The 25837-nt window shown below is 40.6% G+C and overlaps 1 protein-coding gene across 1 annotated transcript in view; it reads left to right on the plus strand.

Annotated features, from left to right (window-relative positions):
* Positions 1-21572, plus strand: part of LOC106069719 (catalase-like) — a 40591-nt gene extending 19019 nt beyond the window's left edge. Inside the window, exons 7-13 of the mRNA XM_056033566.1 lie at positions 337-516; positions 1344-1544; positions 2141-2293; positions 2722-2857; positions 15987-16141; positions 16539-16716; positions 21389-21572. Of these exons, the coding sequence (XP_055889541.1) occupies positions 337-516; positions 1344-1544; positions 2141-2293; positions 2722-2857; positions 15987-16141; positions 16539-16716; positions 21389-21435 (1050 nt within the window). The 3' untranslated portion in view covers positions 21436-21572. The remainder of the gene's footprint in view (positions 1-336; positions 517-1343; positions 1545-2140; positions 2294-2721; positions 2858-15986; positions 16142-16538; positions 16717-21388) is intronic.
* Positions 21573-25837: the final 4265 nt, after the last annotated feature.

Below are 25837 nucleotides of genomic sequence, written 5' to 3' on the forward strand. Positions count from 1 at the left end.
TAATATGTTATGACAGAAACTAATGTAAAACATTTTGTTACAAATTAATGTAAGATGTTATGGCAGAAACTAATGTAAAATGTTATGTTAGAAACTAATGTAAGATGTTTGTTCTTAGTGTGAATGAAGTCAATGAAAGACTCACTTGTACCCGGTCATCATCCATGTCTACGTACCAGAACATATTGGAAGTTAGATCCAGATTTGAGGTGTACTGTTACAAAAATGGTGGAGAAATATTTGTGTTGAACTACTATGTTATGTTAATGTGTGTCTTATTTCCAACTTACGGAGACACTTTCTCTTCTACTGATTTCTATTAATTTCTATTGCAAGGATGCTGATATGTTCTGGGACTACATTACATTACGTCCAGAGACTGTCCATCAAATCCTATTTCTGTTTTCTGACCGAGGACTTCCTGATGGTTACAGACACATGAATGGGTACGGAATACATGCTTACAAACTGACCAACAAAAATGGAGAGAGTTTCTTCTGCAAATTCCACTTAAAGGTAAATAAGTTGGATTGATTGTTTTCAGACCTATTTTGGATATTTAGGTTTCGGTTTCATTTTCAATGTGTACGTAGGAGGAAAAGTGTGGACAATCTGGTGGCACCTAGTTTCAGATACGATGTGTGCCCCGGTGTGTTGTTTTCATTATTTCCTTAACCCAATCTGCATTTAGTATCAGTATCTTTATTCAAGTAGCTGAAATCTATTTTTTGAGGGGTACTATCAATATTTAAATTATTCTATATAAAGAGGTCTAGTTATATTATACACTCTAAACAAGTTTGTTTTTATGAAATAATACCTATGTTGATATTACTTCTCTTCTTACAAAGTTCATATCACTTCTCTTCTTACAAAGTAGATCACTTCTCTTCTTACATTGTTCATATCACTTCTCTTCTTACAAAGTAGATCACTTCTCTTCTTACATAGTTCATATCACTTCTCTTCTTACAAAGTAGATCACTTCTCTTCTTACATAGTTCATATCACTTCTCTTCTTACAAAGTAGATCACTTCTCTTCTTACATAGTTCATATCACTTCTCTTCTTACAAAGTAGATCACTTCTCTTCTTACATAGTTCATATCACTTCTCTTCTTACAAAGTAGATCACTTCTCTTCTTACATAGTTCATATCACTTCTCTTCTTACAAAGTTCATATAACTTGTCTTCTTACAAAGTTCATATCACTTCTCTTCTTCATGTTTTTATATTTATTTCATGCAACAGCCAATATTTAATAACATCACACTTAAGTAACACTATTTGATTTTTTAGTCAAACCAATATTGTCCTTATCTTGTCCATTTCTATTCCTTAGACTAACCAGGGTATTCGAAATTTAACTCCAGACCAAGCCCTCTTTCTTGCCAGTATGGAATCAGACTATTGCACTAGAGATTTATTTAATGCAATCGGTGAAAAACGTTGTCCATCGTGGACATTGTGTGCTCAGATTATTCCAGAAAGTGAAGCTTTAGAGTTGGCAAAGACAGCAAACAACCTGTTTGATGCCACAAAGGTATAGTGCTGTTTTCATGTAGGTAGACATAGTGGAGTACTAATAAACAGCCCAATATTGGACATTATAAAATGATCTTTTTTATGATCTTTCAACTTTTCGTGCTCAATTAATGCTTTCGTAGGATCCTTTTAGCAAGGCGTATGTCAGGATAGCTGCCTGGTCGTACAGTCTGGACTGTCTTTCCCTGGTGTCGAAGGTCCCGGGTTCGAGCTCTGCCCGCTTCCATCCCTTGTCGTCCTGCGGGACGTTTGGGTTAGGATGTAACCTAGGATGTAATTATCTTCCAAATCTAAATGCACATCCGAAACATGTCAAACTTTAGAATATTATGATGACCTCAATAAAAAAAAATCTGTATGTATGTAGTTACACATTGGCACTTTCCCAAGCCATAGCACTCTTCTAACAAAGTAGACATTGAGTTTTCAAAGAAAGAATGCACAGAAAACTTTTTAAAAGAACTTGATATGTACATTTCTTGAACGAGCACTGGAATGCAATTTCTTGTCTTTGTGAATCCCTTGAAATAATAAGTACTGTGACATAATAGCATCTTGGAAAGCATCATCTGATTTGACTTTCTCCTTTGGCAGGTCTGGTCACAGAAGACTTACCCATTGATCAATATTGGCAAACTGACACTCAATAGAAATCCCAAAAGTTATTTTTCAGAAGTGGAACAACTGGCCTACTCTCCAGCTAATTTGGTGCAAGGTATTGATGTCAGTCCAGACAAGTTGTTGCAGGTACAGTTCTTGGATAGAAAATAGAAAATGGCTTGATAAAAAATGACGAAAACCAAAATTATTTTTTTAAGTGACCAAGAACTGGGGGCTCAGTGGAGGTCTTAAGAAATGTAGTGCAGTTCAATAGAAAGTTGTTGGTCACATAATAACATTGGAAAGAAGGAAAAAAAAACTTCTGGGGATTTTTTCGTAAACAAAAGGTTGGGTGTGAGGATAAGCTGTTCACAAGATCAAAGCCAGTTGGAAGATAATGTGTACAGCATGTCTTGATGGATTCATATTCGGATAATTTTCTTTGGAACTGTAAATTCTAAAGTTTTGCTGGGCTCAGAATAATTTTATTATGTTTAAATATTTTGGTTTGTTGCGTGTTTAAAATAAAAACAACTCTCTTAATAACTGTTTGCATCATCTCTATTTGACTTTAGGGTCGTATCTTTGCTTACTCAGACAGCCAGCGCTATAGATTGGGTCCCAATTATCAACAACTCTGTGCTAATAGTAACCCTTGCTTGAAGACTAAAACCTATCAGCGAGATGGAGATAACTTTGTGGATCTGACAGGTAGAATGAAGAATGAGACTGGTATAATGAGTGTGACAGAAAGAATGAAGAGTGTGGCAGAATGAAGAGTGTAACAGGTAGAATGAAGGGTGTGACAGGTAGAATGAAGAGTGTTACAAAATGAAGAGTGTGAAAGAATGAATAGTGTGACAGGTAGAATGAAGAGTGTGACAGAATAAACAGTGTCACGTGTAGAATAAAGAGTGAAAAAATGAAGAGTGTGACAGGCAGAATTAAGAGTGTGACAGAATGAAAAATGCGACAGAATTAAGAGTGTGACAGAATAAAGCGTGTTACAGAATGAAGAGTGCCACGGAATGAAGAGTGTGACAGACAGAATGAAAAGTGTGACAGAATGAATAATGTAATAGGTAGAATGAAAAGTGTGACAGCTTGAAGAGTGTGACAGGGTGAAGAGTGTGACATGTAGAATGAAGAGTGTGACGGCATGAAGAGTGTGACAGGCAGAATGTATAGTGTGATAGAGGAAAGATTCTGACTGTTAAAATGAGATTGACGGATAGTTTAAGTGGCGTAGCTGGTTTATTTGATGCACCTAGCGTATTTGATGCACCTAGCGTATTTGATGCACCTAGCGTATTTGATGCACCTAGCGTATTTGATGCACCTAGCGTATTTGATGCACCTAGCGTATTTGATGCACCTAGCGTATTTGATGCACGGTGCACTAAACAAAAAACGAAATAAAACATCAAATAGCTCATTGTTCTAAAGTATTACAATTTCACATCAACAATAAAAATCAACCTTACGAAAAGTTATAACACATGAATCTTACTTTCTTTCTTGATGGAAAACTAACAATCATTTTATCGAAATCAGTTTTTTCCCCCAATAACTCTTGTTCAGCTAACCAAGCTTGTGGGTAGTGAATTTGTCATCGTTAATCGCTAGTAATTCTTGATTAATTTAAGTTTGTTAAAAATGTGTTTGCATATAGCCACATTTACCACAATTTTCAGAAACATGCGAATCAAGATGGACTGAATCATCTAGCCGATTCTTGTTTCGGAAGTTCGAGGCTAGAGAAGAAACTATGACAATATTTTCAAGCCTTTTGGCGAAATTCGTTTTGTCTATGACGCTTCTCATGAGTCAATAAAACTTAAACGCAACATCACGATGTGGTTCAAATAGGATGATAATTTTTTGAACCCTCCGGTCAAAGGAAGAAGTTTCTTTCAGTAGCTTTTTTTTGTGTTACTACAAAATGTTTTCTTGCTGTCAATACATCTTTGAGATTGTGCTCTAAGACCCAAATCTGAACAGATGCTTTCAGCAAATGGAATATTGACTTCAGTGAAGTCCTCCTGATTAGTAGTTGAGAATGGCTAATGTTGTCAGTTTGAATGCACAGACTCCAATTGACAGTCCTTGTTTTTACAATACCTCTATTCAAGTCAGAACTTCCGAGAACCTGGAACCAAGAACCTGGTACGCTGCTCGAATGAACGGCACTAACGATTTTCTTGTAAATTTAACAATTGATTTATATCGCTGAAAAAAAAAAACTACTAGCGCATTGGCCTCAGCGGGAAAACTCTAGTTTGACAGTTATAATTTTTCAAAGTAAAAAAGAAATAAATTCTAATGTGGCTAAAGAACTAGACCTAGATCTAAATCCAGTATCGGCTTTGAAAGGACTGTCGCATTCTTAAAAGGAATATTGATTTCGGGAATAAAAACATTCATTGGTTATGAGAAAAACAATAAAATAAAAACATGGCGTAGTGTAGATAACTGAATTGTTTATTACATTTAAAGTTGCTCAAAGTTTATTAATAGATTATCTAAGCTTTGCTTATGTTTTACGTAAATCTAATACAGAATATTTCTAGATTCTAGATCTGGAAGTAGATCTAGACTATATCTTAAGATGCGCGTAGTTTATTTCTATTTCAATTTACTGATTTGATTTCAGCTTTAACAACTCATATTCCTGCCAAAATCAGAGAATGTGTTGACCTTTCATGAGCGGGGCATTAAAATAGTCTTGACTTCTGCTTCGAAACGTAGTTTCTCTTTAAAAAAAATCATAGATTCGATTCCAGCGGCATGTTTTTTTCTTCCTGGAGTAAGTGGAAACATTGTAGACTCCCCGCCCCTTTCATAAAATTTTGAGTGTGTAATTTGATTTTTTTTATATTGAAGAGGTATTTTTAGCTTCAAGCCCCGCTGAAGGGGGGGTTTAAACTCAAAACCCCCTTTGGCTACGCTCATAGCATTTCGAGTGCATAATTTGCTTTTTTTTATATTGAAGAGGTATTTTTAGCTTCAAACCCCGTTGAAAAAGGGGGGGGGGTTTAACTCAAAACCCCCTTTGGCTACGCTCATAACATTTCGAGTGCATAATTTGCTTTTTTTTTAATATTGAAGAGGTATTTTTAGCTTCAAACCCCGCTGAAGGGTGTTTAAACTCAAAACCTTCTTTGGCTACGATCATAGAATTTTGAGTGTGTAATTCTCTTTTTTTATATTGAAGAGGTGGTTTTTAGCTGCAAACATTGTTGAAGGGGAGTTTTAAAGACAAAACCCCTCTTGGCTACGCTCATAGAATCTGTTGACTGATGTATGGATAGTCTTATATTGAAGAAGGGGTTTTATCGTAAATTTCGGAGGGGTTTTAAAATCAAAATCTTCCTTAGCTATGCTCTTGGAATGTGGGTATTGTCGTATGCATTATTTTTGTTTTGTTTTGTTTTATAGAAGATGGGGGGTAACTGCAAAAACCCCTGGTAGGGGGTTTTAAACTCAAAACCCCCTTGGCTGCTCTGGGGAAGTGATGGTTTAGTATTAAAATCTCACCTAAAATAAACAAAATCAAAGCAAAAAATTAGTCACTAAATTCAGTTCCTCCCTCCCTAAGGGGAATTTTATTTCGGGGGCGAGGGGGGGGGTTGAACCCCAACCCCCTGGCTATGCCCATGATGGTGTCCTTCCAATTCTTTAACTCGTTTAACATGCCTATGGATTGCCAGATGCTACTTGGAGAGAGGACGATTGATGTCCAAACAAATATTTTTTTTGTATCTTTTATCCTGTGAGTATAACGTGTAGTTTTAACTGAGACAGTTTGTCCTTAATTTGATGCCCCTCACTATTTGATGTCCCTCAACACTTGATGCCGCAACCGACCCGCACCACCCGCACATTGATAGCTACGCCTCTGTGTAGTTTGAAGGAAGTAAGAGGTGGTGTGAAAAGAGCGACAGGCTGTGTGAGTGAAAGTGACAGGCGGTGTGAGTGGAAGTGACAGGTGGTGTGAGTGGAAGTGACAGGTGGTGTGAGTGAAAGTGAAATGCGGTGTGAGTGGAAGTGATTGGCGGTGTGAGTGGAAGTGACAAGCGGTGTGAGTGGAAGTGACAGGCGATGTGACTGGAAGTAACAGGTGGTGTGAGTGAAAGTGACAGGCGGTGTGAGTGGAAGTGACAGGCGGTGTGAGTAAAAGTGACAGGCGGTGTGAGTGGAAATGACAGGCGGTGTGAGTGAAAGTGACAGGCGGTGTGAGTGAATGTGAGAGGCGGTGTGAGTGAAAGTGACAGACGGTGTGAGTGGAAGTGACAGGCGGTGTGAGTGGAAGTGACAGGCGGTGTGATTAAAAGTGACAGGTGGTGTGAGTGAAAGTAACAGGTGGTGTGAGTGGAAGTGACAGGTGGTGTGAAAAGAGCAAAAGGCTGTGTTAGTGGAAGGGACATTTTGTGTGATTGAAAGTGACAGGCGGTGTGAGTGGAAGTGACAGGTGGTGTGAGTGAAAGTGAAAGGCGGTGTGAGTGAAAGTAACAGGTGGTGTGCGTGGAAGTAACAGGCGGTGTGAGTGAAAGTGACAGGTGGTGTGAGTGATAGTAACAGGTGGTGTGAGTGGAAGTGACAGGTGGTGTGAGTGAAAGTGACAGGTGGTGTAAGTGGAAGTGACAGGTGATGTGAGTGGAAGTGACAGGTGGTGTAAGTGAAAGTGACAGGCGGTGTGAGTGATAGTGACAGGTGGTGTGAGTGATAGTGACAGGTGGTGTGAGTGAAAGTGAAAGGTGGTGTGAGTGATAGTGACAGGTGGTATAAGTGATAGTGACAGTTGGTGTGAGTGATAGTGACAGGTGGTATGAGTGATAGTGACAGGTGGTGTGAGTGATAGTGACAGGTGGTGTGAGTGATAGTTACAGGTGGTGTAAGTGAAAGTGACAGGTGGTGTGAGTGGAAGTGACAGGCTGTGTACGTGTAAGTGATAGGTGGTGTGAAAAGAGCGAAAGGCTGTGTTAGTGGAAGGGACATTTTGTGTCAGTGGAAGTGTCAGGCTGTGTGAGTGGAAAAGATAGGCTATGGGAGTGGAAGTGGGAGGCTGTGTGAGTGAAAGTAAAAGGTGATGTGAGTGGAAATCACAGGCTGTGTGAGTGGAAGTGACACGATGTGTGAGTGGATGTGACAGGTGGTGTGAGTGGAAGTGACAGGCTGTGTGCGTGGAAGTTACAGGTGGTGCGAGTGGAAGTGACAGGCTGTGTGCGTGGAAGTGACAGGTGGTGCGAGTGGAAGTGACAGGCTGTGTGAGTGGAAGTGACAGGCGGTGTGAGTGGAAGTGACAGGTGGTGTGAATGAAAATGACAGGTAATGTGAGTGAAAGTGACAGGTGGTGTGAGTGAAAGTGACAAGTGGTGGAAGTGACAGGTGGTGTGAGTGAAAGTGACAGGTGATGTGAGTGAAAGTGACAAGTGGTGGAAGTGACAAGTGGTGAAAGTGACAGGTGGTGTGAGTGAAAGTGAAAGGTAATGTGAGTGAAAGTGACAGGTGTTGTGAGTGGAAGTGACAGGTGGTGTGAGTGAAAGTGACAGGTGGTGTGAATGAAAATGACAGGTGGTGTGAGTGAAAGTGACAGGTGGTGTGACTGAAAGTGACAGGTGGTGTGAGTGAAAGTGACAAGTGGTGTGAGTGAAAGTGAAAGGCGGTGTGAGTGAAAGTAACAGGTGGTGTGCGTGGAAGTAACAGGCGGTGTGAGTGAAAGTGACAGGTGGTGTGAGTGATAGTGACAGGTGGTGTGAGTGGAAGTGACAGGTAATGTGAGTGAAAGTGACAGGTGGTGTAAGTGGAAGTGACAGGTGATGTGAGTGGAAGTGACAGGTGGTGAAAGTGACAGGCGGTGTGAGTGATAGTGACAGGTGGTGTGAGTGATAGTGACAGGTGGTGTGAGTGAAAGTGAAAGGTGGTGTGAGTGATAGTGACAGGTGGTATAAGTGATAGTGACAGGTGGTGTGAGTGATAGTGACAGGTGGTATGAGTGATAGTGACAGGTGGTGTGAGTGATAGTGACAGGTGGTGTGAGTGATAGTTACAGGTGGTGTAAGTGAAAGTGACAGGTGGTGTGAGTGGAAGTGACAGGCTGTGTACGTGTAAGTGATAGGTGGTGTGAAAAGAGCGAAAGGTTGTGTTAGTGGAAGGGACATTTTGTGTCAGTGGAAGTGTCAGGCTGTGTGAGTGGAAAAGATAGGCTATGGGAGTGGAAGTGGGAGGCTGTGTGAGTGAAAGTAAAAGGTGATGTGAGTGGAAATCACAGGCTGTGTGAGTGGAAGTGACACGATGTGTGAGTGGATGTGACAGGTGGTGTGAGTGGAAGTGACAGGCTGTGTGCGTGGAAGTTACAGGTGGTGCGAGTGGAAGTGACAGGCTGTGTGCGTGGAAGTGACAGGTGGTGCGAGTGGAAGTGACAGGCTGTGTGAGTGGAAGTGACAGGCGGTGTGAGTGGAAGTGACAGGTGGTGTGAATGAAAATGACAGGTAATGTGAGTGAAAGTGACAGGTGGTGTGAGTGAAAGTGACAAGTGGTGGAAGTGACAGGTGGTGTGAGTGAAAGTGACAGGTGGTGTGAGTGAAAGTGACAAGTGGTGGAAGTGACAAGTGGTGAAAGTGACAGGTGGTGTGAGTGAAAGTGAAAGGTAATGTGAGTGAAAGTGACAGGTGTTGTGAGTGGAAGTGACAGGTGGTGTGAGTGAAAGTGACAGGTGGTGTGAATGAAAATGACAGGTGGTGTGAGTGAAAGTGACAGGTGGTGTGACTGAAAGTGACAGGTGGTGTGAGTGAAAGTGACAAGTGGTGGAAGTGACAGGTGGTGTGAGTGGAAGTGACAGGTGGTGTGAATGGAAATGACAGGTGGTGTGAGTGGAAGTGACAGGCGGTGTGAGTGTAATTGACAGGTGGTGTGAATGAAAATGACAGGTGGTGTGAGTGAAAGTGACAGGTGGTGTGAGTGAAAGTGACAAGTAGTGGAAGTGACAGATGGTGTGAGTGAAAGTGACAGGTGGTGTGAGTGAAAGTGACAGGTGGTGTGAGTGAAAGTGACAAGTGGTGGAATTGACAAGTGGTGGAAGTGACAGGTGGTGTGAGTGAAAGTGACAGGTGTTGTGAGTGGAAGTGACAGGTGGTGTGAGTGAAAGTGACAGGTGGTGTGAATGAAAATGACAGGTGGTGTGACTGAAAGTGACAGGTGGTGTGACTGAAAGTGACAGGTGGTGTTAGTGAAAGTGACAGGTGGTGTTAGTGAAAGTGATGAGTGGTGGAAGTGACAGGTGGTGTGAGTGGAAGTGACAGGTGGTGTGAATGGAAATGACAGGTGGTGTGAGTGGAAGTGACAGGCGGTGTGACTGGAAGTAGCAGGCGGTGTGAGTGAAAGTGACAGGCGGTGTGAGTGTAAGTGACAGGTGGTGTGAGTGAAAGTGACAGGCGGTGTGAGTGAAAGTGACAGGTGTGAGTGATAGTGACAGGGGGTGCGAGTGGAAGTGACAGGTGGTGTGAGTGAAAGTGACAGGCGGTGTGAGTGTAAGTGACAGGTGGTGTGAGTGAAAGTGACAGGCGGTGTGAGTGAAAGTGACAGGTGTGAGTGATAGTGACAGGGGGTGCGAGTGGAAGTGACAGGTGGTGTGAGTGGAAATGACAGGCGGTGTGAGTGAAAGTGAAAGGCGGTGTGAGTGATAGTGACATGTGGTGTAAGTGGAAGTGACAGGTGGTGTAAGTGAAAGTGACAGGCGGTGGAAGTGACAGGTTGTGTGAGTGGAAGGGACAGGTGGTGGAAGTGACAGGTGGTGTGAGTGTAAGTGACAGGTGGTGTGAGTAAAAGTGACAAGTGGTGGAAGTGACAGGTGGTGTGAGTGAAAGTGACAGGTAATGTGAGTCAAAGTGACAGGTGTTGTGAGTGGAAATGACAGGTGGTGTGAGTGAAAGTGACAAGTGGTGGAAGTGACAGGTGGTGTGAGTGGAAGTGACAGGTGGTGTGAATGGAAATGACAGGTGGTGTGAGCGGAAGTGACAGGCGGTGTGAGTGGAAGTGACAGGCAGTGTGACTGGAAGTAACAGGTGGTGTGAGTGAAAGTAACAGGCGGTGTGACTGTAAGTGACAGGTGGTGTGAGTGAAAGTGACAGGCGGTGTGAGTGAAAGTGACAGGTGTGAGTGATAGTGACAGGTGGTGCGAGTAAAAGTGACAGGTGGTGTGAGTGAAAGTGACAGGTAATGTGAGTGGAAGTGACAGGTGGTGTGAGTGGAAGTGACAGGTGGTGTGAGTGGAAGTGACAGGTGGTGTGACTGAAAGTGACAGGTGGTGTGACTGAAAGTGACAGGTGGTGTTAGTGAAAGTGACAGGTGGTGTGAGTGAAAGTGACAAGTGGTGGAAGTGACAGGTGGTGTGAGTGGAAGTGACAGGTGGTGTGAGTGGAAGTGACAGGTGGTGTGAATGGAAATGACAGGCGGTGTGACTGGAAGTGACAGGCGGTTTGACTGGAAGTAGCAGGTGGTGTGAGTGAAAGTGACAGGCGGTGTGAGTGTAAGTGACAGGTGGTGTGAGTGAAAGTGACAGGCGGTGTGAGTGAAAGTGACAGGTGTGAGTGATAGTGACAGGGGGTGCGAGTGGAAGTGACAGGTTGTGTGAGTGGAAGTGACAGGTGGTGGAAGTGACAGGTGGTGTGAGTGTAAGTGACAGGTGGTGGAAGTGGAAGTGACAGGTGGAGTGAGTGGAAGTGACAGGTGGTGGAAGTGACAGGTGGTGTAAGTGAAAGTGACAGGTGGTGTGAGTGAAAGTGACAGGTAATGTGAGTCAAAGTGACAGGTGTTGTGAGTGGAAATGACAGGTGGTGTGAGTGAAAGTGACAGGTGGTGTGAATGGAAATGACAGGTGGTGTGAGTGGAAGTGACAGGCGGTGTGAGTGGAAGTGACAGGCAGTGTGACTGGAAGTAACAGGTGGTGTGAGTGAAAGTAACAGGCGGTGTGACTGTAAGTGACAGGTGGTGTGAGTGAAAGTGACAGGCGGTGTGAGTGAAAGTGACAGGTGTGAGTGATAGTGACAGGTGGTGCGAGTGGAAGTGACAGGTGGTGTGAGTGAAAGTGACAGGTAATGTGAGTGGAAGTGACAGGTGGTGTGAGTGGAAGTGACAGGAGGTGTGAGTGAAAGTGACAGGTGGTGTGACTGAAAGTGACAGGTGGTGTGACTGAAAGTGACAGGTGGTGTTAGTGAAAGTGACAGGTGGTGTGAGTGAAAGTGACAAGTGGTGGAAGTGACAGGTGGTGTGAATGGAAATGACAGGCGGTGTGACTGGAAGTGACAGGCGGTGTGACTGGAAGTAGCAGGTGGTGTGAGTGAAAGTGACAGGCGGTGTGAGTGTAAGTGACAGGTGGTGTGAGTGAAAGTGACAGGCGGTGTGAGTGAAAGTGACAGGTGTGAGTGATAGTGACAGGGGGTGCGAGTGGAAGTGACAGGTGGTGTGAGTGGAAGTGACAGGCGGTGTGAGTGAAAGTGAAAGGCGGTGTGAGTGATAGTGACATGTGGTGTAAATGGAAGTGACAGGTGGTGTGAGTAAAAGTGACAAGTGGTGGAAGTGACACGTGGTGTGAGTGAAAGTGACAGGTATTGTGAGTCAAAGTGACAGGTGTTGTGAGTGGAAATGACAGGTGGTGTGAGTGAAAGTGACAGGTTGTGTGAATGAAAATGACAGGTGGTGTAAGTGAAAGTGACAGGTGGTGTGACTGAAAGTGACAGGTGGTGTGAGTGAAAGTGACAGGTGGTGTGAGTGAAAGTGACAAGTGGTGGAAGTGACAGGTGGTGTGAATGGAAATGACAGGTGGTGTGAGTGGAAGTGACAGGCGGTGTGAGTGGAAGTGACAGGCAGTGTGACTGGAAGTAACAGGTGGTGTGAGTGAAAGTAACAGGCGGTGTGACTGTAAGTGACAGGTGGTGTGAGTGAAAGTGACAGGCGGTGTGAGTGAAAGTGACAGGTGTGAGTGATAGTGACAGGTGGTGTGAGTGAAAGTGACAGGTAATGTGAGTGAAAGTGACAGGTGTTGTGAGTGGAAGTGACAGGTCGTGTGAGTGAAAGTGACAGGTGGTGTGAATGAAAATGACAGGTGGTGTGACTGAAAGTGACAGGTTGTGTGACTGAAAGTGACAGGTGGTGTTAGTGAAAGTGACAGGTGGTGTTAGTGAAAGTGACAAGTGGTGGAAGTGACAGGTGGTGTGAGTGGAAGTGACAGGTGGTGTGAATGGAAATGACAGGTGGTGTGACTGGAAGTGACAGGCGGTGTGACTGGAAGTAGCAGGCGGTGTGAGTGAAAGTGACAGGCGGTGTGAGTGTAAGTGACAGGTGGTGTGAGTGAAAGTGACAGGCGGTGTGAGTGAAAGTGACAGGTGTGAGTGATAGTGACAGGGGGTGCGAGTGGAAGTGACAGGTGGTGTGAGTGGAAGTGACAGGCGGTGTGAGTGTAAGTGACAGGTGGTGTGAGTGAAAGTGACAGGCGGTGTGAGTGAAAGTGACAGGTGTGAGTGATAGTGACAGGGGGTGCGAGTGGAAGTGACAGGTGGTGTGAGTGGAAGTGACAGGCGGTGTGAGTGAAAGTGAAAGGCGGTGTGAGTGATAGTGACATGTGGTGTAAGTGGAAGTGACAGGTGGTGTAAGTGAAAGTGACAGGCGGTGGAAGTGACAGGTTGTGTGAGTGGAAGGGACAGGTGGTGGAAGTGACAGGTGGTGTGAGTGTAAGTGACAGGTGGTGTGAGTAAAAGTGACAAGTGGTGGAAGTGACAGGTGGTGTGAGTGAAAGTGACAGGTAATGTGAGTCAAAGTGACAGGTGTTGTGAGTGGAAATGACAGGTGGTGTGAGTGAAAGTGACAAGTGGTGGAAGTGACAGGTGGTGTGAGTGGAAGTGACAGGTGGTGTGAATGGAAATGACAGGTGGTGTGAGTGGAAGTGACAGGCGGTGTGAGTGGAAGTGACAGGCAGTGTGACTGGAAGTAACAGGTGGTGTGAGTGAAAGTAACAGGCGGTGTGACTGTAAGTGACAGGTGGTGTGAGTGAAAGTGACAGGCGGTGTGAGTGAAAGTGACAGGTGTGAGTGATAGTGACAGGTGGTGCGAGTGGAAGTGACAGGTGGTGTGAGTGAAAGTGACAGGTAATGTGAGTGGAAGTGACAGGTGGTGTGAGTGGAAGTGACAGGTGGTGTGAGTGAAAGTGACAGGTGGTGTTAGTGAAAGTGACAGGTGGTGTGAGTGAAAGTGACAAGTGGTGGAAGTGACAGGTGGTGTGAGTGGAAGTGACAGGTGGTGTGAGTGGAAGTGACAGGCGGTGTGAATGGAAATGACAGGCGGTGTGACTGGAAGTGACAGGCGGTGTGACTGGAAGTAGCAGGTGGTGTGAGTGAAAGTGACAGGCGGTGTGAGTGTAAGTGACAGGTGGTGTGAGTGAAAGTGACAGGCGGTGTGAGTGAAAGTGACAGGTGTGAGTGATAGTGACAGGGGGTGCGAGTGGAAGTGACAGGTGGTGTGAGTGGAAGTGACAGGCGGTGTGAGTGAAAGTGAAAGGCGGTGTGAGTGATAGTGACATGTGGTGTAAATGGAAGTGACAGGTGGTGTGAGTGAAACTGACAGGCGGTGGAAGTGACAGGTTGTGTGAGTGGAAGTGACAGGTGGTGGAAGTGACAGGTGGTGTGAGTGTAAGTGACAGGTGGTGGAAGTGGAAGTGACAGGTGGAGTGAGTGGAAGTGACAGGTGGTGGAAGTGACAGGTGGTGTGAGTGAAAGTGACAGGTAATGTGAGTCAAAGTGACAGGTGTTATGAGTGAAAGTGACAGGTGGTGTGAATGAAAATGACAGGTGGTGTGACTGAAAGTGACAGGTGGTGTGAGTGGAAGTGACAGGTGGTGTGAATGGAAATGACAGGTGGTGTGAGTGGAAGTGACAGGCGGTGTGAGTGGAAGTGACAGGCAGTGTGACTGGAAGTAACAGGTGGTGTGAGTGAAAGTAACAGGCGGTGTGACTGTAAGTGACAGGTGGTGTGAGTGAAAGTGACAGGCGGTGTGAGTGAAAGTGACAGGTGTGAGTGATAGTGACAGGTGGTGCGAGTGGAAGTGACAGGTGGTGTGAGTGAAAGTGACAGGTAATGTGAGTGGAAGTGACAGGTGGTGTGAGTGGAAGTGACAGGTGGTGTGAGTGAAAGTGACAGGTGGTGTGACTGAAAGTGACAGGTGGTGTGACTGAAAGTGACAGGTGGTGTTAGTGAAAGTGACAGGTGGTGTGAGTGAAAGTGACAAGTGGTGGAAGTGACAGGTGGTGTGAGTGGAAGTGACAGGTGGTGTGAGTGGAAGTGACAGGTGGTGTGAATGGAAATGACAGGCGGTGTGACTGGAAGTGACAGGCGGTGTGACTGGAAGTAGCAGGTGGTGTGAGTGAAAGTGACAGGCGGTGTGAGTGTAAGTGACAGGTGGTGTGAGTGAAAGTGACAGGCGGTGTGAGTGAAAGTGACAGGTGTGAGTGATAGTGACAGGGGGTGCGAGTGGAAGTGACAGGTGGTGTGAGTGGAAGTGACAGGCGGTGTGAGTGAAAGTGAAAGGCGGTGTGAGTGATAGTGACATGTGGTGTAAATGGAAGTGACAGGTGGTGTGAGTGAAAGTGACAGGCGGTGGAAGTGACAGGTTGTGTGAGTGGAAGTGACAGGTGGTGGAAGTGACAGGTGGTGTGAGTGTAAGTGACAGGTGGTGGAAGTGGAAGTGACAGGTGGAAGTGACAGGTGGTGGAAGTGACAGGTGGTGTGAGTGAAAGTGACAGGTGGTGTGAGTGGAAGTGACAGGTGATAAAAGTGACAGGTGGTGAAAGTGACAGCTGGTAGAAGTGACAGGTGGTGGAAGTGACATGCTTTGTGAGAGTGAAAGTGACAGGTGGTGGAAGTGACAGGTGGTGGAAGTGACAGGCGGTGTGAGTGAAAGTGACAGGTGGTGGAAGTTACAGGTGGTGGAAGTGTCAGGTGGTGTGAGTGGAAGGGACAGGTGGTGGAAGTGACAGGTGATGGAAGTGACAGGCGTTGTGAGTGAAAGTGACAGGTGTTGGAAATGACAGGTGGTGTGAATGGAAATGAAAGGTGGTGTGAGTGGAAGTGACAGGTGTTTGAAGTGACAGGTGGTGGAAGTGACAGGTAGTGTGAGTGGAAATGACAGGTGGTGGAAGTGACAGGAGGTGTGAGTGGAAATGACAGGTGTTGTGAGTGGAAGTGACAGGTAGTGTGAGTGAAAGTGACAGTTAGTGTGAGTGGAATTGAGGTAGTGTAAATGAAAGTTACAGGTAGAATGAAAAAGATAAAGAGTGAAGAGAATCAATTCTTCAGATCATCTGATAGTGAATGGATTCAATATTTGCCTCACAAATAATAGTTACATTATATTGACAGAGTCAATAATTTCACTTTTAAAATAAATGTTTTTTGAATTGCCATTTTCAAATTGAAAGCAATAGCTGTCACACACAGAGAGAATGCCTTTGGATACAATCGAAGTGTATGATTGGAAACTGAATTCAGACCATACAAATACATTAGCACAACAAACAAACCGAACTTTAAAACAAACATATAAGTAATAAGGCAACAATTATGACTTTAAAAAAATTAAATACTTTTGGGATAGTATATTGTTTTTCAAGATATTGGAGTATTGACAATCATTGCCTTAACGAAATGCACAAAGTTTAGGTAATCCAAGGCATTCCAAGGTTGAGTTAGTGTGCTTAGATTCCATAGTTAAAACGCCCTTTTGTTGTTAAATTAAATTTATAATTTTATGTTCTTATCTTCTAATGCCATTTACATTATTATTATTATCCAGAAGGTGGACCAAATTTCTTTCCTAATAGTTATAATGGACCAGTGGAGAAACCTGGAATTCAGGAAAGCTGTAATGTCATTCCTGAAACAACCACTAGTCGCCACGTGCTGAAAGAAGAGGACCATTTCAGTCAGGCCAAAGTATTTTACAAAGAGGTATCCTTACTTAAGAGTCTTTACTCAAAATGTTTTTGTCTGTAAAGAAAGCCAGTGTTACACTCCTCTATTCTTTGATAACTAGAATCTAGGTGCTGATTCAATTAAAAAAAAACAGTACCAAAAGCTCGTTCATTGAATTCTAATGTTTAGAATGAGAGAAATCTATATTGATGAAGAATCTAGTTGTTGCCTCTTGTATTTAGTGTCCACTTCTGACATTCCATTCCAGTAACGTAAGTAGCTAACATAAAGTAAATTCTCAGACACATTTCAACAGTAGCTAACATAAAGTAAATTCTCAGACACATTTCAACAGTAGCTAACATAAAGTAAATTCTCGGACACATTTCAACAGTAGCTAACATAAAGTAAATTCTCGGACACATTTCAACAGGTGTTAAAAGATGAAGAGCAAAAAAATCTAGCCAAGAACATAGCTTGCCACCTCCAACGAGCTCACTCCTGTCTGCAAGATAAAGTCTTAGCATTGTTTCAGCAAGTGGATGAACAGCTTCACAAAGATATTGCTACTTATTTGGCCGAATATCAAGCCGCAATTTTTGAGACTGAAGGTCAGTAGGGTTTTACAGAAGCTTAAAAAATAGCGGGTGTGGAAATGAAAAACTTAAACTTAAAGATCATAATGATCTTGTTTTTGCGACACTATAGGCTTAAATAGTTCCTTCAGAGCATTTTATGTTTAAACATGGGCGTAACCAGCAGAGGGTTTTGGGGTTAGGGGAGCGAGAATTTTGTGCCTGTTTTTTTTTTATTTAATTTTATTTGTAGGTATGATTTTAATGTTAAACAATCACTTGCACCAACGCATGTGAGGGGGGCCTTGAGGTTAGATCCCCCTCCTGGGGGCCTTGATGTTAGATTCCCCTCCTGGGGGCTTTGAGGTTAAAATCCCACTCCAGGGGGTTTTGAAGCTAACATCCCCCTCTTAGATTAAAAAAAAAGTCGTCACCGAATTCCATTAGCGTAGCCATGATGGTTTTGAATTAAACCCCCCTTCCATATGGTTTTGAGTTTAAAATCTCCCTCATGAGTTCTATGACGTTAAAAATCCCTCTTTAATATAGAACTAAAGCAAACTACAATCACATAATTCTATGAGTGTTGCCAAGAGGGATTTTAAACTCATAATGCCCTCCAGATGCTTTGATTGTAAACCCCCCCCCCTTTTTTCACCCCAAAGATGGTTTCGACAATAAAACTCCCTTTTCAACATAAAAAAATCTAAAGCAAATTACAGTACCCAAATTTTATGAGCGTAGCTAAAAGGGTTTTATAATTATTAATCAGACCATTGCATATTAAATCTGTTCAGATGTCATGATAAATCAGAAGTGTGGCTTCCTTAACGTGGTCAATACCTTTGTCCACACTTGTATTTGTAAGTCTTGACGTGTTTGTGTGTTGTCTGTGTGCGAGCTAAGGTATTCACTGCCTACTTTCAATCTCCCGATGAAAGTAGTGTATCTCCCAATGTGTAGGCTTACATAATGCAACCGTTTCGCCACGTATTCACTGCCGGTAAAAAAAATGTGGAAATTTAGAATTCAAATGGTATTTTAGAGCAGTCAAATACAAGTCCAGACGAATATGTCAGCTAATACAATTACTTTTATGTCATATGACATACATTTTACTTTTATGTCATATGACATACATTTTACTTTTATGTCATATGACATACATTTTACTTTTATGTCACCTGACATACATTTTACTTTTTTGTCACCTTACATACATTTTACTTTTATGTCACCTTACATACATTTTACTTTTATGTCACCTTACATACATTTTACTTTTATGTCACCTTACATACATTTTACTTTTATGTCACCTTACATACATTTTACTTTTATGTCACCTTACATACATTTTACTTTTATGTCACCTTACATTAGAAGTGCACCGGATAGTACTTGTTGATATCCAGCCTGAGCCGGATATGACCGGATAGTAAAATTTGAAATTCGGCCGGGGCCGGAGCCGGATACCTAAGTGTCTTGTTAATAGCTTGTGTTGCTGAACATTTTACGAAACTGTTAATTAACATACCTATATTGGTTGGTTTGGTTTTTTTTTCCTTTTATATACCTTATTGTTTTAAACTCTGTTACAGATTGATTTATTCAAGCTTAACAGTATTTCTAAAAATCTGTATAGCATGAGTGTGTCTGTGTGTATGTACGATGCCATCAACTGTAAAGGATGTGTGTAGGAAGGTCAATGTAAATAATGTTAGTATATATTTAACTAGTTACGAATGTAAATCTCATAGGTAAAGTGCAATCTGCCTTGTATAGTGGTCGGATGTATGTGTTCATGAATTTCAGACCAACAACCTGGTCAGATATACCTAGTGAGCCTACACATGTAGTCCTAGTGTAGTGTGTATAGTTGTTTGTGTTTAACCATCACGCATTGTTTTTTCCTTGAGCATACGCACGCAATAGAGTTGGGTGTCAGTCAAAAAAAGATAACACATTGGCATGGTCAGTCAAGCATATAGATAAATTATACCCATCCACTAGTTAGAGGTCAAGGGTTTGTTTGTTTTTTACGCTCCAGCATATTGTTTCTTTGTTTGCTAGATCTACCTGCGGTACTGTTATTCAATTTATTTTATGTGATTTTCAAATTTACTGTAAGGTTTTCCGTTATTTATTAAGTCAAAAGAATTAAACAATGAAATTAGCTTTCTTTCTAAAGGTTTTAATACAAGGCAAAAAATACACACACGCAAACATGTGCAAAGAACGTACGTAAGAAACATTAAATGCAAAGAACGTATGCTAGAAACATCTTCCTTAATTATTACTTATTAATTATTTTATTCGTGGTTTCAGTAACTGTTACAAAAGGGAACGATAGTAAGCCTATGGATGGCAGATGTGTAAAAGTCGTCCTAGCCTGATACACAGTGGCTAAGTACGCATCTTTAGTAAACAAAAATAGTAATAACAAGGAGTTAATTGAATGTCACAAATTATTAAGAATATTGTTATCAAATCGAGACACTTAACTGCAGGAGTAATATTCAAGTTAACACGTTAGAAAAAGTATTTAATCATAATATTTATTGACAGTGTAATATCCTTTGTTAGCACGTTGTGTTTTTTCATTCTGGCTTAAAAATGGTCAATGTCTATCAATAAATTGGGTGTCAAGGACCAAAGAAATAAAATAAAGAGAAGGGGGTGTTTAGCTCTCCATTTAAAGATAGCCCTGGTCGTGTCTTCTACAAAATTATTAGTTACTGGCTTACTGGGCTATATAATCTCGCGGTTTGTGTTCTGTGTAGCTAAAGGTCACTCGTTTAGGTGTGTGTGATCTTTAGTCCAGCTTACTAATTGAGATTTATGTTCAAGTAACTCGGCACACTTGAAAAGGTGTGGCCTCTAGCCCAACCACGTGATTAAGATTTTTCTCCAAATAAGCAAACTCTTTGTCCAGATACCCGTGTAGATGTTTGGCTTGAAGTCCAGTCCATCCCCCATAAAGATTAACTACTAAGTAAACAAACCTAGTTCCCTCGTGTGACCTCTAGAGAGTGCTTACGTCCATCGTATCTGACTTGGGGTCACCTGTCAATGAACTCAATGTGATGGACTAAACAAATAAAAGGGGGAGGGAGTTGTTCATCTGGAAATATACCTAGCTACCTTAGAGGTGTGGTTCTTGTAGTCCAGCCCCCTAATAAAGATTAACTACTAAACAAACAAACTCAGTTCCCTCGAAAGGTGTGACCTCTAGAGAGTGTCAATACCCGCACAGCTAGACAGACGTCTGGTCAGCATGACGTAGTCAAGGAATGTAGCATTTGTAACATGTTAACTAACCCACGCAAAGGTCAAGACAAATTAAAAAAAGTGTCAGCCGTTGCTGCTTTGTATGTAAAGGGCATTTATGATGTAAAGTTTCATTTCTATTTATATTAAGTTATTAACGCGCCTTGTCTTTATAATAAACTATGTTTGGTGCATATTCATAATGGCTCTATTTTTAAACACACTATTTTGTTTTAATATAAACATTAATACATTCTACAACGGGCATTAATGGAAGGAGGTCCACTTTATGCATATTAAATAGGTGTATTTTTTACTATCCGGTTTACTATCCGGTAGTGATATCCGACCGGAGCCGAATAGCACCGGATTGTAAAAAATGCCGGATATTCGACAGAAGCCGGAGCGACTATCCGGTGCACCCCTACCTTACATACATTTTACTTTTATGTCACTTGACATGCATTTTACTTTTATGTCACCTGACAAACATTTTACTTTTATGTCACCTGACAAACATTTTACTTTTATGTCACCTGACAAACATTTTACTTTTATATTACTTTACATACATTTTACTTTTATGTCACCTGACATACATTTTACTTTTATGTCACCTGACAAACATTTTACTTTTATATTACTTTACATACATTTTACTTTTATGTCACCTGACATACATTTTACTTATATATCACTTTACATACATTTTACTTTTATGTCCCCTGACATACATTTTACTTTTATATCACTTTACATACATTTTACTTTTATATTACTTTACATACATTTTACTTTTATGTCACCTGACATACATTTTACTTTTATGTTACTTTACATACATTTTATTTTTATATCACTTTACATACATTTTACTTTTATGTCACCTGACATACATTTTACTTTTATATCACCTGACATACATTTTACTTTTATGTCACCTGACATAAATTTTACTTATATGTCAGCTGACATACATTTTACTTTTATGTCACCTGACATACATTTTACTTTTATGTCACCTGACATACATTTTACTTTTATGTCACCTGACATACATTTTACTTTTATATCACCTGACATACATTTTACTTTTATGTCACCTGACGTACATTTTACTTTTATATCACCTGACATACATTTTACTTTTATGACACCTGACATACATTTTACTTTTATGTCACCTGACATAAATTTTACTTTTATGTCAGCTGACATACATTTTACTTTTATGTCACCTGACATACATTTTACTTTTATGTCACCTGACATACATTTTACTTTTATGTCACCTGACATACATTTTACTTTTATGTCACCTGACATACATTTTACTTTTATGTCACCTGACATACATTTTACTTTTATGTCACCTGACATACATTTTACCTTTATGTCAGCATACACTTAGTGTATCTTTGTTTTTTTTAATCCACAGTTGCATTAGCAACAAGCCAAAAGAAAACTGACGCGAAATCCAACTAGGCTCTTTGATTCTTGAGGTTTTTGTTTTGTTTTGACATCGTTGTTTATTTTGTCTTTTCACACATGAATAGTATTTGAAATGGTGTAGGTTCACCAATGGTTTACCTTTTTTAAAATAAAGACTACTCTAGACTCGAGTGTGATTGGATCAATTATTGAGGAAGTATAGACTTGTTTTTATTTTGGACAAACAATTTTTGTTTAGATTTTAATTCACATTGCTAAAGTTCTTTCAATAAACAACACGTAAGTTTGGGATTGTTCAAGCTGTAGCTCCACCAATAGTCCCAACAGCTTTAGTTCTGAAGTGTTGGACTCTGAGGTGACTCATAAGAAAGACATGAGACGAGAGATTGAAACAAAAGATGAGACGAGGCACAAGAGAAGTTTTCTACCCACTGACATAGTGACCATTCTTAATGCTAGGGTTTAGTCTGGAGAAATATTCATTGCGCTTGGGCCCATGACCAGTTGGGGCCCACTTGACAGCTCGGGCCCACTTGACAGCTGGGGCCCACTTGACAGCTTGGAGATGACACCAAAGTGAACAAAAAATGCACTTTAGTAAAAACTGATTACAAAAATATGGACTCTAATAAGATCCCTCATACTGTTGAAAACGTCACACAAAAGTCTATGTTAACATCCAAACATTAACTCTTGTGTTCAAATGGAATCAAAACTCCAACGGTTTGTGTTGCTTTAATGCAAGGATCAGGTTTATTATAATGGTGAAAAGCGTTTATGGTTACAATTGTTGCCATATCTAGCATTCTTTTTTTTTTCACTGTAGAGGTTTGGTTAAATAAACAGAAAAAAAGAAGGGGGTGACAATGACAATTAGGTCATGATTTAAAATTTCGATTCAGCTGCTAATTATTAAACTTTCTCAAAGCTCAGTTTCCTTTATTTTTCTTCATTAAAAAAAAGAAAACTTCGCCTATATGTTCTATCCGTGTGCTGATGATTGTAACTTTAAACGCAACATTTCATGTTTAGTTAGCAAAAGAGACATCATAGGAATCATTGAATTTGTTTGTGCTATTGCATGCAATGAATGACGAAAAGGCTTAGGGGAGCAGGTTTATAACAAAGATCAAGGAGACAGAGAGATGACGGCTAGTTGTGTGCCGCTCCCACGGAGGTCAATACAAAGACACTCTCAAGAGCTCCTTCAAGGACATTCACGACTGGGAAGCACTAGTTCTCGATCGCACCTCATGACGTGAAGCTGTTAGTCTCGGAGTCTCGAGATTTGAAGCAAGAAGAGTGGCCAGGGTGAAAGAGCGCCGAACCAACACAAAGCTTAGAGAAGAAGCAGGCCTATCTGCAACTGACCAAACTTACCTATGCCACGTATGCGGCTGGCTTTTTAAAGCGAGGATTGGACTTTACAGTCATCTTCGAGTCCACAGGAGTTGAGAAATGTGCTCATCTTCGAGTCCACAGGAGTTGAGAAATGTGCTCATCTTCGAGTCCACAGGAGTTGAGAAATGTGCTCATCTTCGAGTCCACAGGAGTTGAGAAATGTGCTCATCTTCGACCACGAAGGAGGGGGAGCTATATATATATATATCTATAAATAATGTACAAGTTATTTCCTTATTCGTTTTCAAACAAAAAATAATTACCGAAAATTAATTAACTAATTGAGTAGGTTTTTAATGTTTTTTTGTATTCCTGTTTTGTTAGGTACAGTACAATATTGTTGATCAAGTTGATGGGATAACATGTGAGGGAGAAACAGCGTTAACATTAATTTAAAGGGACTAAACCCAACACATTTAACCATATCTATGAATACTGAAGGATTAGTTTCCCTAATAATTAATTACCAGTAATTAATTGTCTAATTGGTTACTTTTTTTTATTGATTCATATCTTGGCTCTACCAATAAATAAGTGTGTGAGGTATCAACTTGATCCGAGATTGGGTGTGGAAGAAATACCGTGTACACACTTTTTACCAGACGGACTGACAGACAGAGTGAGTGGATATAAGCTTTGTATTAGCCCAGCCGCTCGAGCATTATATTCACTGTGCTAAACGTTTAGTAATGGATGACTGGTTGCTAAGTTTGCTACTTAGAAAATCAGAAAAAATGTAGTAAATAAATGTTACATTCATCTCTTGTTCAATATTTGAAATAGAACTAGATACTAGTATTTGTTCAATGTTTAACAGTTTTACACTTAGAAATGTTTTTCTTAATATAAATTCGTATAGTGGGAAAAAAATCATAAAATATTTCTATGTTCATTTGAACCACTTTTAAGTCATTTAATTCTGTTCTGACTTTGAAGACACTATTACATGCTGTCATAACTAAATCAAACGTAATGAGATTATTACTTATAAAAAAATGGTACACTACTTGCATTGGAATGATTTGGGTAAATGTACCTATACTTTCAGAGAACTCAATTGTTTTGTTACACACTAAGTTCGTTTTATTGGTGGAAGGCCATCAAGATACGCCACTGGCCTCATTGTATGACATCATCGACTGCCTCAGATACCAGGACATTAAAAGGAATATTTTTTAACAAATAACCTCAAAACACTGATTGCATTGATCCTGGGAAAGTACTGGGCTTTATCCGGGAGGTGGGGGTTGACTAATAAAATCTACTTGAGTTCAGTTATGGTAGTGAACTTATATACGGTATACAGGGCCGGTCCTACAGATTGCGGGGCCCTATGCGAAACTGATATCGCGGGGCCTAATTTGGATTGTGATAAGGATAATAAGTGAAAATTAAGATTTTGTATTAGAAAATAAATTCGTCTTTGCATTTTATTTATAGTTTACTAAGTACAAAATCACTGTCAAATTAACTTTACAGTAGATAGTAGTTGTCCAACAAAAGCCGATAAACATTCAGATCTGCCTTTTAGATTTACTATCGACTCGCAAAATATCGCTTATGTTTTTATATAAGAGGTAGAGATAGATTTCGATCTATATTTGTATGCTAGTGACTATTAAAGTAAATGAAGTATTTGAACTTCTTGTTTTTGGTAAAAATTCGGCTTATTATTACATTTTTATTAAATGAAAGCTGACAATACCGTTTTTTTAATCGCGAGTAGGATTGGCGTTTTCCATATTGAATGACACCCCGAAATGACAACTTTGTCTGTTTTAAGTAGATTTGCATCAGTTTTCAGAAGATTTTAATAATTTCAGGAGATTTTCATGACTTTTTCTTATAATTTATAATTTCAGGACAATTCCAGGAACCTTTAATAATAAGTTAAAATGGTTTAATATAATAATTTACACCTAGAATTTGCATCGCACGGGGCCTATGAAAGTGCGGGGCCCACTGCGGCCGCATAGGTTGCAGTGGTCTAAGACCGGCACTGACGGTATTTAGTTACATATTTACGATACATGTTTATTAGCTTATTAAAACTTGTGACCTTTTGATTTGTATTTGTAATACCTCAGTATGACTCTTGTCACTCGACCTGTACACAGTGGATGTGTGACTCTTGTCACTTAACCTGTACTTAGTGGATGTGTGTTTTACAAGAGTGAAGCTTATCCAAGAACAAATAAAATACTATAAAGAATTTAGAAATTTCGATTTATCAACAATATTCTAATCTTATCATTTGATTGGGAAATTAAGGAGATAAGAATCTCCTTCTCGAGACATTGGAAGATTAAGTCTTCATAACTATATATAACCAAAGAAAATGTGGGCATTTTAATTATTTATATAATGAGATATTAGTGTTAATTGGCTTTGTTAAAAAAACATGTTTTAAAATATAAAATGAACAAAATAATACAATTTTTAAAAATATTGTTTTATTTATTCTCTTTTAATTTAATAAGTTTAGTCTTATAATTAAAAAAAGTTATATTGAAGATTCTTATTTAAATGTAAATAATTAGGATGAAATAAAAACAAATTTTAAAAGCAAATTACGTCCCTTGATATAACACCAATAACGCCCCATCAAATGAATAAAATAAGTTTGATTGTTTCCCTTGAACTAAATGGTGACAATATAAAAAAAAATGTCTATTCTATTAAACCTATCCACTTTCATTTAGATTCTACCGAATGCATATTTCGTAATCACGATATTAAAAACGAACACAATAGTAACGTTTATCGGGGATATATGTTCAAATGGGTTTTTATGCTGCGAATGAGAAAAACACACACACAAATAAGTTTAAAAATCAAAATGGCCTAAAAAATCATTAAAATACTTGGTAAGGAATGAAAATGAAAGCTGCAGGCGATGTGTGGATGGTTTTACAAGAGGAGCAATTCATATCGGAAAATGCAGTGTCTGCAGTGTGTAGTGTGTCGTCCGCTCAAGTTTTTTTGTTGTTGTTTTGTTTCTATTTATAAATCAATCTCCTTGTGCTAAGGGAGG

The sequence above is a fragment of the Biomphalaria glabrata genome, chromosome 6 (assembly GCF_947242115.1).
Source record: "Biomphalaria glabrata chromosome 6, xgBioGlab47.1, whole genome shotgun sequence".
Lineage (NCBI taxonomy): Eukaryota > Metazoa > Mollusca > Gastropoda > Planorbidae > Biomphalaria > Biomphalaria glabrata.